The sequence below is a fragment of the Tamandua tetradactyla genome, chromosome 21 (assembly GCF_023851605.1).
Source record: "Tamandua tetradactyla isolate mTamTet1 chromosome 21, mTamTet1.pri, whole genome shotgun sequence".
NCBI lineage: Eukaryota > Metazoa > Chordata > Mammalia > Pilosa > Myrmecophagidae > Tamandua > Tamandua tetradactyla.
Genome location: NC_135347.1, coordinates 18559519 through 18576534, shown reverse-complemented (window position 1 = coordinate 18576534; position 17016 = coordinate 18559519). Strand labels below are relative to the sequence as shown.

The 17016-nt window shown below is 39.3% G+C and overlaps 1 protein-coding gene and 1 pseudogene across 3 annotated transcripts in view; one reads left to right on the top strand and one right to left on the bottom strand.

Annotated features, from left to right (window-relative positions):
- Positions 1–17016, top strand: part of CAMK4 (calcium/calmodulin dependent protein kinase IV) — a 244339-nt gene that overhangs the window by 201189 nt on the left and 26134 nt on the right. For all 3 annotated transcript variants that reach the window (XM_077138995.1, XM_077138994.1, XM_077138997.1), the window contains one exon: positions 1016–1090. In XM_077138995.1, coding sequence (XP_076995110.1) covers positions 1016–1090 — 75 coding nt within the window. The remainder of the gene's footprint in view (positions 1–1015; positions 1091–17016) is intronic.
- On the bottom strand, positions 7832–7975 carry LOC143665293 (short transmembrane mitochondrial protein 1 pseudogene; annotated as a pseudogene).

Below are 17016 nucleotides of genomic sequence, written 5' to 3'. Positions count from 1 at the left end.
TGAAAGAGCTCAGACAACATAATGTGCTTTATGAATGCAGGAAGCTGAAGAAAAATGCTGGAAGTCCTGCTGGGTAGCCAGCTTGTTCTTTCAATCACGTCTGAAAGGAGTGGACAGCAGGGAGGCTCCGTTTCTTTTGACATCATTTCAAAGATTTTATCCTTAAAAAAAAGGTCTTTAAAAGGATGGATAAGTGCTAATTTAGGCAGTCGAGCCTTTTTTTCTGAGGGCTTCCTGCTGCTTTCACTGATAGGGGTCAGGCACCTCTGTGGAAATGTGGGTTTACTTTTGAAGCTTAAAATGGCATCAGTTCTGCATCTGCCTTAAAGGGCTCCTAATGTTTCCTGAATGAGAAAGATGTAGCCCAGCAAATAGCTCATATTTGCTGATATTTTACTTAAGTAATATTCTGAGGAGTAAATAAAAGGGATGTTTGCAAAAAAGGAAAGGAAAAAGAAAGAAAGAAATTACCTGTCAAGTTTATCAAGGAATGAGATTATTTTCAGGCAGAATAAGCTTTTTGATGTTTCTCTTGACTTCCCTGATATTTCTAGAAGTCTAATTTTTTATTCTGGTTTCTCTAAATGGATTGAAGGTTCTGAATGATACCACTGATTCTATCCTTTAGACTTACTGTTACATAAATCTTGGAATTAATAGATAAATTAATGGATTTATCTATTAGATAAAAGATGACTATTTTAGATAAAATATGACTATTGCTACTATCACTTCAAGAAAAAAATAGCTTATTTGCTAAAAGTTGGAAAATATAGAGAAGAGCATGAAATTTATTTGAGAGTCATTTTTTCCTCCAAATTAAAGCAAAATTTGAATTTGAAAAATTTTTAAAGCTTCCTCTCCCTGGTGACTTGTCCCCACCCACCCCCACCCCGCCATCAAAAACAAAACAAATTAATAATAAATCAAGTTTTAAAAAAATGACAGAGGTAATCTGGCTTCTTATAAAAGCTGAGAAAAGACTTGTTTTAATTTTTTTTTTTTCTGTTATTAGCTGATTTTGGACTGTCTAAAATTGTGGAACATCAAGTCCTCATGAAGACAGTATGTGGAACCCCAGGTTACTGCGGTATGCTCTCAAATACTATTTTACATTTATTGTCATTTGGAATCTATTTTGATTTAATAATATCAATTTATTTTAATTCCTAATACCTCTATTTAAAATGCTTCACATTTGGCATTGCTCTTTATGAAAGGGTACGTGACATCAGGCTTAGGGCAGACTCCCCTGTTCGAACAGCCAGGGGTGAAGGGGGCCAGGGAAGAAGGACCTGCCTTTGGGGAGTCCACTTAGGAGGAGAAAGAGATCACAGGGAAAAAGAGATGGGAAAAGGTTGAGTTTATATTTGGAATCAAAGCTTTGAGCACTTTGTCCATTTCCTTATTTGCTTTCCCTCAGAGAATGTGCAAGGACACATGCTCTTCATTCAGAGAGCAGTGAGAATGGGATAGTCTCGAACTCTTATCCATGGCACTGGACTAGCCCAACCAAGAGAAGTGCTTCCAGGGCAGGAGTGGGAGGGGGTACCCCTTCCCCGGCCCCTGAGGATGGATTGTGCTAGGTCCTCACATCCCTTGCCTAGTCTCCCAGAAAGGACCAAAAGCACCCCGATACAGTCCACAATCAAAAGAAAGAAGGAAAGCTTTTGATCCACAAGGTCACCTGTATTAGTCAGGGCTCTCTAGAGAAACAGAACCAACAGGAGATATCTGTAAGTATGAAATTTATAAAGGTGTCTCATGCAACTGTGGTAATAGAAGAGTCCAAAATCTGTAGAGCAGGCTATGAAGCTGTCAACTCCAATGAAGGGTCTGGATAAACTCCACAGGAGCTGCTCGCTGTCTGAAGAAGCAGAGTCTTTCTTCTTCCTTAATAGTCTTCAATTGATTAGATAATCTCTTTTGCAGGAGACCGCCCTTAGTTGATCACGTATATAACCAGCCACAGCTGCAATTGATTGATGATTTAATACACAGCCTCCAGATTATCAACCAGCCATGAAAAATCCTTGCAGCAAAGGTCACGCCAATGCTTGCCTGATCAGACAATTCAGTACATCACCAAGCCATGTTGACACCAGAACCTAAACATCATACTCAACCCCTTGTCACCTTGGCAGCAACACACATCATCTTGAAATATGCTTAATTTCCAAATAGAACACAGTAGCAGACATATTTCACCTAGCAATACTCAGCTGTCCTATGAACAACTGGAAATGCACTACATCTCTCCAGAATAGGGTGCAAGTCCTTAGGTAACATTCACTTTTAAACTTCATATCCTGTAACTTAAATACTGTAACATGAACAATACAACTTATGTCATATGAGGAAAACAAGATATTTGCTTATGTACAAACACAAAAACAGTTATAACAAAATGAGGACATGTTCATATCATCACGGTCCTTATTTCTGTAACTGGTCACATCGTTGTAGTTCACATTTATCACTACCTTCTTCTACTACCCATTCCATGTTCCCTTTACCCTCAGCAAGCACTTCAGCTGGCTGTGGTTCTTTGCCAGGTGGGGTGAAGCATAACCTCCATCCCTACCATCACTCCCACTTTGTTCATGAGCCCATTGGGCAATGGCGGGAGTGGCTGAGGAAAGAGGAAGACTTGTATCCACAGGACGGGCCATCTTATCCACTTGATTATTAAAACTTTCCTCAACTGAAATCACCCTCTGGTGAAATATCTTTATGTTCTTTGCCCAAACAGAAAGGTCTATCTATATTCCTCTCCCCCATACCACTTTGTCATCAATTTTCCAATCACACTCCTTCCAAGTTCCTGATCATCCAGCCAAATCATTAGCAACAGCTCATGAGTCAGTACACTAATGCACCTCTGGCCAGTTCTTCTTCCAAGCAAAGTGAACAACCAAGTGCAGTGTTCAAAGTTCTGACCACTGGAAGGATTTCCCCTCCCCACGGTCCTTTAAGACATCCCAGAGAGGGATGGTAGTGCTGCAGCTGTCCACTTCCTCATGGTCCCTGCATATCATGCAGAACCATGCATAAACCAGGCCTAAGTTTTCTCTTCCTCACTCAGCTGACTATGAGAAACCTCTCAAGAAGCCATAACTCTGGTCTGGGAAAGAGAAGGTAATGTGGCAGGAGGGGGACCATTAGCATTTGGGCCACTTCTTCAAGTAACTTACTTGTGCCTTCAGTACCCACTTGAGCCCTATCTCTCATATATCATTTCCATTTTATGATGGAGTGCTGCTGTGCCCACCCAACTTTATGGGTTGGTGGGCCAGGCAACACCCAACTCATGATAAGTCTCATGGGAACTTGCAAGCCCATGGTTAAGCATTCAGTCTCTGCTAAAGCCTAGTAGCAGGTTAAAAGCTGTTCCTCAAAAGGAGAGTAGTTATGTTTGGCAGATAGATTTTGGCAGGCTTTGCTCCAAAATCCTAAGGGTCTGCAATGTGATTCTCCTGTAGGGCTGCCAAAGGCCCCAGACAGCATCCCTATTTGCCACTGAGACTTCCAGCACCATTGGATCTGCTGGATCATATGACCCAAGTGACAGAGTAGCTTGCGCAGCAACCTGAACTTGTCACAGAGCCTCCGCTTGTTCCAGTTCCCACTCAAAATTAGCAGCTTTTCTGGTCACTCAGTAAATGGGCCAAAGTGGCACACCCAAATGAGGAATGTGTTGTCTCCAAAATCCAAAGAGGTCAACTAGGCATTGTGTCTCTTTTTGATCAGAGGAGTAGCCAGATGCAACAGCTTATCCTTCACCTTAGAAGAGATATCTCAAAATGCCTCACACCACTGGACACCTAGAAATTTCACTGAGGTGGAAATCCCCTGTATTTTTGTTGAGTATTTCTCCCATCCCCTGACACACAAGTGCCTTACCAAGAAGTCTAGAGTAGTTGCTCACTATGTCCAATCAACAGGTTATCATCAATATAATGGACTAGTGTGATGTCTTGTGTGAGGGAGAAATGATCAAGGTCCTTGCAGACAAGATTATGGCATAGGGCTGGAGAGGTGATATTTCCTTAAGGAAGGACAGTGAAGGTATACTGCTGGACTTGCCAGCTTAATGCAGATTGTTTCTGGTGGTCCTTACTAACAGCTATTGAGAAAACAACATTTGGCAGATCAGTAGGTGCATACCAGGTACCAGGTGATGTGTTGATTTGCTCAAGCAATGACACCACATCTGGAATAGCAGTTGCAATTGCAGTCACCACCTGGTTAAGTTTATGATAATCCACTGTCATCCTCCAAGACCCATCTGTTTTCTGCACAGGCCATTAGGAGAGTTTAATGGGGATATGGTGGGAGTCACCTTCTTTGCATCCTTCAAGTCCTTAAGAGTGGCACTACTCTCTGAAATCCTTTCAGAAATCCAGTATTGTTTCTGATTCACTATTTTACTAGGTAGGGGAAGTTCCAGTGTCTTTCACTTGGCCTTTCCTACAATAATGGCCCTCAGTCCATGAGTCAGAGAACCAATGTGGGGATTCTGCTAGTTTCTGAGTATGTCGATTCCAATTATGCGTTCTGGAATTGTGGAAATTACCACAGAATGGATCTGGGGACCCACTGGACTCACTTTGAAACAGATCTGAACTAGAACTCCAAAGATCACCTGACCTCCATAAGCCCCTACTCTGACTGATGAACCAGTGTGATATTTGGGTCCCCTGGAATTAGTATTTTTTCTGAGTCAGTGTCTGAAAATCCCCAAAATATCTGATTATTTCTTTTTCTCCAATGTAAAATCACCCTGGTAAAAAGCCCTCAGTCTCCTTAGGAAAGTCTAACAGAATAAATTTTGGGCAGTGTAACAGGGTCCTTCCCCAAGGGTACCTAGCCATCTCCTCATTCAAGGAGCTCTGGGTCTGTAAACTGTCTCAAGTCTGGGAAATGATTAAGGGGCCATGACTCTCTGTTTTTGTAATTCAAGGTAGACTTCTGTTCACTTGACCTAGAATTCTCCTGCGTATATAGCTCAAACAAGAATTTAGTAGACTACCCATCTATTTTACTTCTAGGAATCCCATGATCTACTAGCCAAAGCCACAAGTTTTTGGGAGTTAGATTATTTTGACTGCTGCTTTGAATCTGCTGTCCATTATGGTGGCCACACCCACCTTGTCTGTGGTGATTAACTGTCTCCACATGGCTTCTGCAACTCAAGATCTGATCATCCCCATTGTGTTTAAGGCTTCCAGCTCAGTGACAGCAGTTCTTACGGTAATATCTGACCTACAGAGAAGGGTGACTACAGAGCTCTTCAGGGATGATGGAGCTAGTCTCATGAATTTATTTCTCAAGGTTCTGGTGAAAGATGTGTCCTCTGAATATTCCTGGGGTGTGTGAACAAGTCTTCCATGATAAATCCATTCTAACATTCTAATCTCACTAAGCCTCTGGATTCCCTCATCTACATGAGGGAATATAGCAGGGTAGTTCTGGCATCTTTACCTCAGGTAATGTTGGCTACCTTTTGATCCAGGTTTCAATCAACCATCCAAATAAACTGTTAATGCCCTTGAGCTATAACATTGAATGCAGAATCTCTGCTTAGTGGGCCCAAATCAATAAATTCAGCTTGATCCAACTTTATATTCCTTCCACCATTATCCCAAACCCTTGCTATCCATTCCCACACATATTCATCTGTTTTCTGTCTATATAGATTGGAAAACTCATGCACTTCTTTTGGAAGACAGCATTCCTCCTCATGGGTCACACTTCGTACCTCATATTTTAGAGCCTGTTGGAAATTTAGTCTAGTTGTGGGTTGTGAAGAAAAGAGAGGTGGTGGGGGCAAGTCATGGAAAGAAATAGAATTGTCCTCCAAGCCAGTTATCTCAGTGCATTCTCTTGCAGTTTCACTTAGTGAGACAGGATTAGTCATCCCAGACAGGGGAGTGAGGGCTGTTTCCCCAGGGGAGTTGGTTACAGGGTTAGCAGGCACTGAAGGATTAATCTTTTTAGTTGGAGATTGGATGGTAGACTTCCCTGGGCAGGCTGGAGGCCAGGAAGCTGTTTCCACAAGACAGGCTGGAGGTTGGGAAGCTTTTTCCTCAGGGCAGTCCTTTAGTGCCTGAGTCTATCTAGCAAAGGCAGGTCTATTTATCAAAGGCTTAGCCTTTACTTCCTGAGTCTATCTAGCAAAGGCTTAGCAGGGTCCAGGGATTCCGTCTCCCCATTGCCATCATTGTCGAGCCAAAAGTCCCCATCCCAAGTTTCCAGGTCCAGTTTTTTTCCAATCAAAGTCTTACTTTAATAGCAGATGTTCTGCAAGGTTGAGATTTTAATTTATGTTGCAAATCTGCTACTTACACAAGGAGACGCTGTGTCTGGTTTTTAGAGATCTCAAGCCTTCAACCACAGGAAATAAGATTTTCCTTGAGGGCACACATAGAAACGTTTACGTCTTTCATTTGGTGCTTAAGTTGCAAATTTGAAGTCTTCAGCTCATTCCTTTCCCTCATCACTGTATCTGGCATATCTAACAGCAATCAGCCAACATTATCACACCTCTTAATTCCACAAAACTTCATAAAAGTGTCATAAACACTCTCACCCAGAGCCTTGACTTGTATAAGCATACGTTTAGCAGAATCAGATGGTGATATTTTATGTATCTCCCTTGCCAGCTCACTTGGTAGACTTTCAGTGCCATCTTGATTATTGGAGATAGAGTCATTAGGGCCTTTTAGTCTAATCAGAATAAAAAACCAATTGCAAGGACCCATTTTTAAGATTCTGTTTCTCAAGAACCACTCCTGGTACCAAGCAGTATTAGTCAGGATTCTCTAGAGGAACAGAACCAAGGGAAGATATCTGTAGACATGAGATTTATACAGATATCTCACACAGCCATGGGAATGGAAAAGTCCAGAATCCGCAGGGCAGGCTGTGAAGCTGGCAGCAACATGAAGGGTCTTGATGAACGCCACAGGAGAGGCTTGCTGGCTGAAAAAACAATGAAAAAGTCTCTCTTCTTCCTTAACAGCCTTCAGCTGATTAGATTATCTCATTTGTGGGAGACACAGCCTTAGTTGATCACATATGTAATCGGCCACAGCTGCAATCAACTGACTGATGATTTAATAAACCAGACTTCTGGATTATCAACAAGCCATGAAATATCCTTGCAGCAAAGATCAGGCTAGTGCTTGCCTGATCAGACAACTGGACACATCTCTTGACCAAGTTGGCACCAGAACCTAACCATCACAGCATGAAACCTACTCTTTTATTTTTTTCTCAGTATTGAAGAGCAAATTGATTTATTGTTAAATTAGCAACAGTGGAGTTCCCTGACAACAATATAAAATAAATGGATAATTCACTAGAAACTGACTTCTAAATATTTCTTTTAATTATTTTGAAGCAACATAATTTAGTACCAAATGCCTAACAGGCACCCACTGTAATTGTTGTAATTGTGAAATTAGCATTATTGGTATATGATCAGCTGTACAAAACTCTTCAGTTTTTCTCTTGAAAACAGATAGTAAAAATCTCAAAGAATAAAGAAGAGACTGCTAATTAAAGGTCATGTTTACTAATTTAGCACCATAATTCCAGTCTTAGAATTTCCCAAGTTGCAGGAAGAAGAATAGGAAGAGGTGAGGACATTGGACAATTAAGGATAGTTCTTAGTTGTGGCCTTATTTTTGTACTAGGGTGACTCAAGGTTTAGCAAAGAAGAAAATTGCTGAGGCTGGAAATTAAAACAAAAGCTTTTGATAAATTGCTAAAGAAGGTCCTCAAGGACAGTCGGATCAGTATATCCCAAAGGCAGCTAGAGTCAGCCTCACGAACTAGGGGGTTTCTTCTTGGCATCCAAGCCTTTTTTGATATCTTCAAGTTTTTTGGTCAGGTTTGGTATATCATAATTCTGAGCCAGATACATTCCAACCAAGTTGCCAGAAGTAAATCCAAGCAGGACCTGGAGCATGATGTTGGTGGGGAGGGCAAGGAGGGCACAAAGGGTGGCTTAAACTCAGGGTTGGTCTGAGCCTGCCTCCCCTGCCCTTATCTTTTTGGTGGCCAAATTAATCTGGCAACAACCTAAAAGTCAATACAGTTCACAAAAATTATCAAGGATTCCTCAATTTTTATGACTGATGAATAAGTCACAAATCAATTAAAATCCTAATCTGAATTACAAAGAAAATAAGATTTTAATAGTCATAAGATTATCCATTCTTATGTTCAAAATCTTTTACTCACATCTTCCTTCACTCAATAATCTCTTCAGCACACATTTATTAATCACCTACTGTGTAATTGGGCCAATACTTGACACTCAAGAGATATATTTCATGCCCCCGTCACAACCTCATTGGGTTCACAATCCCACAATGAGGAACAGGCATGTAGACCAAAAAATTACAGCTCTCTAACAAATGCAATGTATGGGTAAAGTCCATTATGGAATCATAGGAGAAGAGTGGTGTTTGGAGATACTTGTCTTGTTCTACTGTAGCATCTGTATTTGTTGGTCTTTCCTGCCTCAGAAATAGATACTTAACTATATAACTAACTCACTAATTCATTTTAACCACTCTTGAATTCATAGAAATCAGATTGGAGAAGTACAGTAAAATGTTCATTGAAGATATTATTTAATTCATTGATTAAACCCACAGAAATTTAGTGCTGGAAGGAGCTTCAATTTTCATTTCCATCCTCATTTTATAGAGATGCAAAGAGTTCATTTAAATGATTTCCCTGGATTCTGAATCTAACTGTCAGTGGATTGGGGACAAGAACCCCTGTAGCCAAGGGTCTAAAAATGTATAGTTTTCCCATTAAAAAAATCATTATAGATAAATTGAGAGACAATATTTTTCACAAAAGAGTGGCTCAGCTCAGTTATTGCTTTAATTTTTAAATGCCATCTGTTATAACTTCTTAAGCCTCAAAAGATTTATTTTGGTCTTCATAAGAAGTGAAAATCCAAAGATGTGTAATCAATATTAATAGCTTGGTATGCATTATTCCACACTTTTCTCCATGACTCCAAGTTCATATAAATATTTTATAATTTTGCTTTTAAATAATTAGTTTCCCTGGTGGATTTAAAACATGATTTTCTTGCAGCTCAATTTTTCATAAATCCAATAATTGCTAAATTATTGTCTCTGTATTTCTTTACTTTGTGCCAAATATACTTGTTCTGGACCCTAAACACCTTAGGGCCAAGAATAGTTTATCATTTAAGGATAAGTTCAAAAAACTCAAAATAGCTAAGGCTTAAACATGATAGAAATGTATTTTTCTAATGTTAGGTGAAGTCTAGAAATAAGCAGTCCTCGTGGGTTCCATAGCTGTGGCTCTGGTAGGGTGGATCTCAGGGTCATAAGTCCAATCCTTCTCTCTCCTTTTGTTCTGCTATGCCTTCGTGTATTTCCTCACAGTCCAAGAAAGTTGTTTGAACTCAGCTTTCACATCTGCATTGTACTCAGCAAGAAGGTAAAGAAGGGTGTATCTTCTCTGTTTTAAATAGATTTACTGAAGCCCTGCATGTCTTTCACTTCCGTCTTATTGGCCATTACCCAGTTATAGCCTCCACACTGCAAGGGAAGCTGGCAGTGTTGTCCTTTGACTGGACATGTTGATGCCCCATGTAAATTCAAGGTTCTGTTACAAAGGGTAGATGTTGGATTAGGCAACTCACTGTCTCTGTCACTGACTTATGTAGTAAAAGTCCCACAAACAAGGACAAAAAGTTTGAAAACCTTTGCAGGATACCATGTTCCCTAGAGGCATCCTCTTGGTTGTGATTTTTAGAACCATCATTGACAAACTCCCTAGGGCTCTTCCCACCCAATGGTGCTGTAAGCACCTTGCCCTTCCTCTAATTCATATATCCTTTTTTTCTTTCATGACTCCAAGTCTCCCAGACTATGGGGGAAAAAGCCCCAAACTTAGTGCCATGTCTCACATGAATAACGTAGCCCTTTTGTGATTGATAATTGCTGCCCAAATGAAAGAAAGATGGAGCGTTAAGAGAGTTGAAGAAAAAATGATAAAAGAAATACATGCTTTCCTACAAGAAGAGAGTTGATGGGTAACTTAATAATTTTTATATAATACCAAACACGGAGCTTTCCTAGGCAGTGGGTAAGTTAGAACAATTTTTGTGAGAGAATTGTGCAGTCCCAATGTAGGAGGATTGGAAAGAGATTACACTAGTTGCCTCTCCGAGTGCCTTCAGTGACTAAGAGCTAGTTGCTCATTTTCAAAGGCTTAAAAAATAATGATGAGTGCAATACTTTCTTGCAGCATTACACTGTGGGCATTCTGTGAATGAATGATTCGCTAATTGATAAAACTAACGTTGAATGTCTAATAGACTCCTTGTTAGACATTGAGGTTACAAGAATGGATACAATATGGTTTCACCCTTTAAGGAATTTCAAGGCTGTAAAAGAGGAAACACCCTGTAGACAGTAAATCCCAGTTTGTTGTAATGAGTTCTAAAATACTTATCTGAGTCAAGGGCTCAGGAGCAGAGGAGAGGAAAGGATTAATCCTGCCTGGTGAGTTTGTCACAAAGAAGGAACATTTGAGTTGGACACTGAAAGATGAATGTGTATGTATTTTATAAACATCTTAATAATGACATTATGACAGGTGGAGTTGAATGGTAGAAGAGATTGAAAGAAGATCGACCAATTAGAAAGCTATTATAAACACTCTTTCCTCCCTTCTGATACAATCTACAAACATGACACTGTCACCACACAAACAGCTTCTCAATGGACAAAGTATTCCGCCTATGTTTAAACCCAATCATTTATTTTTAGAATATGTGATATGATTTCAAAAGCATTATTTCAGATTTTTCTCCTTGCCATACACAGGGCCATCTTATGGATAATGCCATCTTTTAAGAGGCTACTTTTCCGTTTATTTTTTTCTTCCAGGTATCTGTATGACCCTATTATTTAATGAGGGAAGAGGGAGTTAAATGGTCAGAAGTGATAGTCGTAATTCTCCCATTTTGTCATAGATAGGGCTTATCAGGAAGGAATGATTTGCCATTTTGTTAGAAAAGGAGAAGAAAGCAGCAAGCAGGAGGGTAGGGAAAGCACTCTGCTTACCTCAGACCACTATTCTGGGGATTGAAAGGGAAAAGTATTTTGTGAATTCTAAATTGCTAAACATGTGGAATTACTATTATATGGGCTGAGGCCGGCTTGGAAGTCAACAATACATGGGTTCAATGTATGTATTTATAAAAGCAAGGTTCAAAGTTGTGTATAAATATCTCTGTATGTACTCATACACACTCTTGATTCATATACTAACTCAGAAAGCACTGGCAAACTTGAGTTCAAATGAAACAGAGGTCACAGTAGCACCAGGGCACCGAAACAGTATGACTCAGAGCAGAGTTAGGATTTGTGGTTTCTAATTTTTTTTTAATTAATATAAGAATGAATAGTTTATCTTGTAAAAATTCGGTTCGTTTACAGGTAAGGCTAAAGCCCCCTTTGACGATTACCACTAATTCTAGCCCTTTCTCCCTTCAGTAGACTTAAGTACTGTCTTCAGTTTTGTGTGTATCTTTCCAGAGTTTTATTTACATGTAAACACATATACATACATGCAAACATGTTATGTGTATTACCTTTGGATGCATACACACATATGTAAATAGGTATATATTAGATGTGCACATACACTGTGTATGGTGTACCTGTTTACATGTATGTGTATTGCATACTTATACATGCATATTCTTATCATTGTTGTGTGTGTCAAATTCTTTTAGATTACCTTGCCCTTCTCCTGTCATATTCTTACTTCTGACCATAGGCAACAAGTCCATGCTCCAGATTTTCCAGGGCAATCCTGTTTCCTCCAATCAGACCACACAACTCGGTTCTTGATAGGAAGCTGATATCACTATCCTTGTGCTACTCCTTACAGCACAATCAGGTACATCGTCAACATACTTCTGGTTTTTCTGGCCGCAGGCCAGTCACAGCTTGCTATGGTATCAAAGTGAGCGTAAATCGCATTCCAAAATTTTGAAGAATGCTGTAGACTTTTACTTAAACTTTCTTGAGGACACAGTGGGACTTGACATTCACACCACCTAGTAAAACTTCCTTTAAAATCCCCTTTCAAGTTTCTCTTTTTCCAAAGTTCCTCTCTCTTTGGCAACTGTCCCATGTATCTTTGTCCTGTCTCTCTATCCTCTCCTCTGGACATCTGGCCTGTTTTTCTAGCTCTCTGCACTTGCACATAAGTGTTTGCCAAGGACATAGCCTTTCTTGCTTTCTTACTTGATCATTTGCTTTCTGAACAGGTATGAATTGCAAAAGACTCACGGGGTATGTGCATGTGCTTTTGATGCGAAATATATCATTCTGCAACTTGCCTTTTCTTATTTAATAAATGTTTTGATTTCATTATTAGTTTATATAAATTAACCCCACTGTTGTAAATATTTACTATTCTGCTAAATAACGTTGGCTTGCCCAGTATTGATGTGTGCAGAAATCGCGGGGACCCCTCCCCACCACTACCAAGGGGAGGATATCTGTAGAGCAGGTAGAAATGGGCATGTGTTGTCCTTCTACAAATGAGAAACAATGGCCTTTTTCTTAGTTCCAAAGTGGAGATCAAACTCATAGAATGAAGAGAATTGAGAAGAGGCAGGGAGAGAGAAAGCTGTCCATTTATAGAATGAGCCGGGATTAAGACCTAAGAGCAAGACAGGAGGGAATCAGCGCCACACTAAAGCAAGCATTGTTTCGCACAAAGATTTTGCATTTAACTCGAAGAAGTTTCCGAAACTCATACAATCGACAGAGAGGAGAGGCGTGAGCTGTTTCTTTGCATGTTTTAAGGACAGTCACATCCAAGGTTCATTATCCATACTTACACCGCATCCAATTTCTACTTTGCATGGGAGGCTTTTTGCAATTATATCTTTTTATGGAGCGGGTATTTAGGCTATCCCATCTGTTATTTTTTAGGGGAAAAAAGGAAAAGCCACCCATTCAATGTCATTCATAGAACCTTTGTCCTAACCTATTAATAGAGAGTTCTCCTATAAGAGAACTACAGAAGAAAAATCATAGATGCTGTGTATTTAAGCAAATTGTCATTATTTCCTGGAAAAGATGCCCAGTCAGAAACAGATCCCAGTTTAGAAAATTAGAATTTGAGGTCCATATAAAGGAAAAATGACTGGTACCCTGAAATAGTCCACGAAGAGTTCAACATTGAAGAACTTGTTGCTAAAGGAAATGTCTCAAAATTAAAAAAAAAAAAAAGTCATCCTGTCATCCTGTCATGACTCCTAATAAATATGCAATATAACTATGCAGGATTAACTACCAAAATGTTCTTGTGTAGCTATTTAAGGCTTGAAGATTGTGTATGATTTAAACCCATCCATGCCAATCACAGGAAAAAGTACAAGCTTTTAGAATAGAAAAGAAACCAGTACACTCATGGGTAAGATAAAAGAATATCTCTCTCTAATACCAATTATCTCATTTATTGATAAAATTAGCTACACTGTGTACATTTGTATTTCGTATTTCTACTTGTTTGTCTAAATTCTATTTTCAGCATTCCCTGGAGCTATTAAGAATTTATTTTCTTTTGGCATTTGCCAAGATATCTTATTAATTTCTAAGATAGTCTTATTGGCATAACTCAGATGAAATACTAATATATAAATATGTCCCATGTAGGGAAACACTGTTTTGCTATTGTGCAGAATTAGTAATGGCACATACACATTGTGCTTAGTTTTACATCAAAATGCAGGCTAATATTAATTGAGGAATGTGCTACCCCTGCATGCAGAGATCTCTGGACTTGATAGAGTCCACAGGAACCTATTTCCACCAATCATATTCTGGGAGTTTCCATATATAGTGAGTGAACAGGCTGTGTCTGCCTCAGTCTTGAAAACTGACAGTGCTTTTCAATGGATGGATTCTCTTATAATTATCAGCATTGCTTTCATATGGAGGTGGTGTAACTGAAAAATGGTTATATGTTGTAGTAGCTTCTTAGCTGCTAAAACAAATACCATACAATGGGTTGGCTTAACAAAAAGAAATTATTGGCTCTAGATTTTGAGCCTAGGAGAAGTCCAAAATCAGGGTATCAGCAAGGCGATGCTTTCTCCCTGAAGATTTGGCATTCTGAGCCTGGCTGTGAGCAATCCTTGAATCTTTGGCTTTCTGTCATATGGCAGTGCACACGGTGGTATCTTCTCCTTTCTTCCCAGGTTCCCCTGACTTCAAGCTTCTTGATCTTCCCATGAATTTCCCATTATTTGGATTTCATTCTGCTTAAAAAGGACTCCAGTGATCCGGATTAAAGCCCAAATTGATTCAGTCAGCCACACCTTAGCTAAAATAATATCTTCAAAGGGTCCTATTTTCAATGGGTTCACACCCACAGGAATGAATTGAGATTAAAAACATGTTTTTCTAGGGTACACAATTCGATCCCCAACATATGTGGACCATTAGCACATGCTGAAGGAAATGGCTGGTGAAATAGACATGACCTCACTTTACAGTCCTGAAAAAAATTCCAGAATAATACTTCCTAAAGGGCCAATGTTTAGTGATGGACTCTTAAGCATGGAGTGAATGTCACTAACTTGATCCTCAACATTAAAAACACATAAATAGGGTGGTGCAATGGTGGCTCTGGCAAATATTCTCGCTGGCTGAGCCAGAGAGAATTCTATTGATATTCATATCCAATACATTTAAAAATCTAGAGAAATGCTAAAAACTTTTAATAAACCATAAAATTCAGAAAATATCAATATGGATTAAATTTTAGGGGAATTAAAATACGTGAGTCTTTATTTCAATACAAAAAAAAAATGTGGTAGAGATGATATAATTTCACAGATCTAAAACACAATTCTCCAAGTATTAGGACTTAACCTGCCCATGCCAAAATCAAAACAAAACAAAAACATATAGATAGGGGTGCAAGAGTAGTTCAGTGGTAGAATGCTCGCCTGCCATGCGGGAGACCTGGGTTTGATTCCTGGACCATGCATCCCCTGCAAATAAAACAAAAAACACACACAGACATCACCCATCCCACATTACAGCACCTCAGATACCTTTCATGCCCTGCCTTCACCACAGAGTGAGGATGGCTAGAGGCAAGGATTGGCCGTATTTTGGCCCTGTTTGTCTACTGCACACAGGCATAGACTGCTGGTATAGTTCATGTCTTCATGCTCACATAAGGTTCAGAGATAGGAGGTGGGTGCAATACCAGGTCTCACCTTGAGCATGCTGTTTAAACCTCTAACTCTCAATCTCTTCAACTGTAGAATGGGAATAAAAATGGCATCGATTCCACAGGGCTATCATAAAGAATAAATGTGATAATGTATGCTAAGTTCTTAGCACAGCATTTGGTGCATAACATGCAATAAATGTTAGGCACTTATAAAAATAATTATAAAAACTATCAATACTCTCTTCATCATCCATCATCTTCATTGTTATTATTCAAACTATTAGTTCCTTGATTAAGAAGTAATTCTAATTTTTACTTGCAATGGTTAAGTCCTAATACTTGGAGAATTGTGTTTTAGATCTGTGAAATTATATCATCTCTGCCACATTTTTTTTTGTATTGAAATAAAGACTCACGTATTTTAATTCCCCTAAAATTTAATCCATATTGATATTTTCTGAATTTTATGGTTTATTAAAAGTTTTTAGCATTTCTCTAGATTTTTAAATGTATTGGATATGAATATTGATATTTCCTGAGAGTAGAGGGCGAATTTTTAAAACGTAGAGAAAACCAATAAAACCTTTTCTAAGACTCTTTTCTATCAAAATAATGGTTTTCATGGAATTTATTGCTGGATGAATATGGAGCTATGCAGAAAAATTCTTTCTTATATAATTGGAAATAATTGGGCAAAAGACAGGACTTGTTAGTTTTGTTGCCTGCAGAAAGACAAGGTCTCATCATATGTTTTCCGCAGAGACATGTCAAGTCCTAAACCTTGATCCTGAGGTTGTGAAACCAGTTGTAAACAGGATCTTTAAAGATGTTATTAGTTAAGAGGTTGCCAAACTAAACCAGGGTGGGCCTTAATCCAGTATGACTGGAGTCTCTATGAGCAAAGGAATTTCAGATTCAGCAGTAGTAGGAGAGAGGAGACAGAGGCATGTGATGGAGGCGGTATCGAGTCTTGGATTGCCAGCAACCTACCACCAGAATGCTTCAGGCTCCAGAGAGAGCATCATTCTGCTGGCACCTTGATTTGGGATTTCTAGCTTCCAAAGCTGTAAGAAAATGAAGTTCTATTGTTGAAGCCAACCAGTCTGTGGTACTTGTTATAGCAGCCCTGGCAAACTAAGGCGCAGATCAGGGTTTGTTAATTTTTAGATGGCTTTGAAACAAGTGGAGGTGACGAGTGAGCAGGGGAGTATGCACCTGAAGTTCAGGGACAAGAACTTGGCTCTTGATATAAAATTGGGAGTTGCCAGCGTTTAGAAGGTTAAGTCATAATACTATCTATTATAACGAAGGTAAAAAAAGACCCTGGGCCACACTGTCATTAGGGCATCAGGTAGAAGGGAGAAAACCACATTTATGATTTGAAGAACTGTCAAAGAGTAATTGAGCCCTTGGCAGACAGAAGTATGATTTATGGGTGGTTATTTGCAAGGCACAGAGTTTTGGCTCAATGTAAGGCAAAAATATTCTAACGACTAAAGCTGTCAATGATAGAAGGGGCTGCCTTCCTAAGTCGTGAACTCCCTGACTCGGGAAATTGTTCACAGAAACTGATTTTCTCATCCTTGATCCAGGGCTGTCAGCAAGGGGAGGAACAGGACTGAGTCCTGTCCCTATTTTCTCACTCAGTAAAAGGCAGATATTTAAAGTACAGTGTTACATGGTATTGTCACAAAGCTGCCTGTATATTCAAAGTAACCTGAAGATTTTTAGTTCAATCAAAGT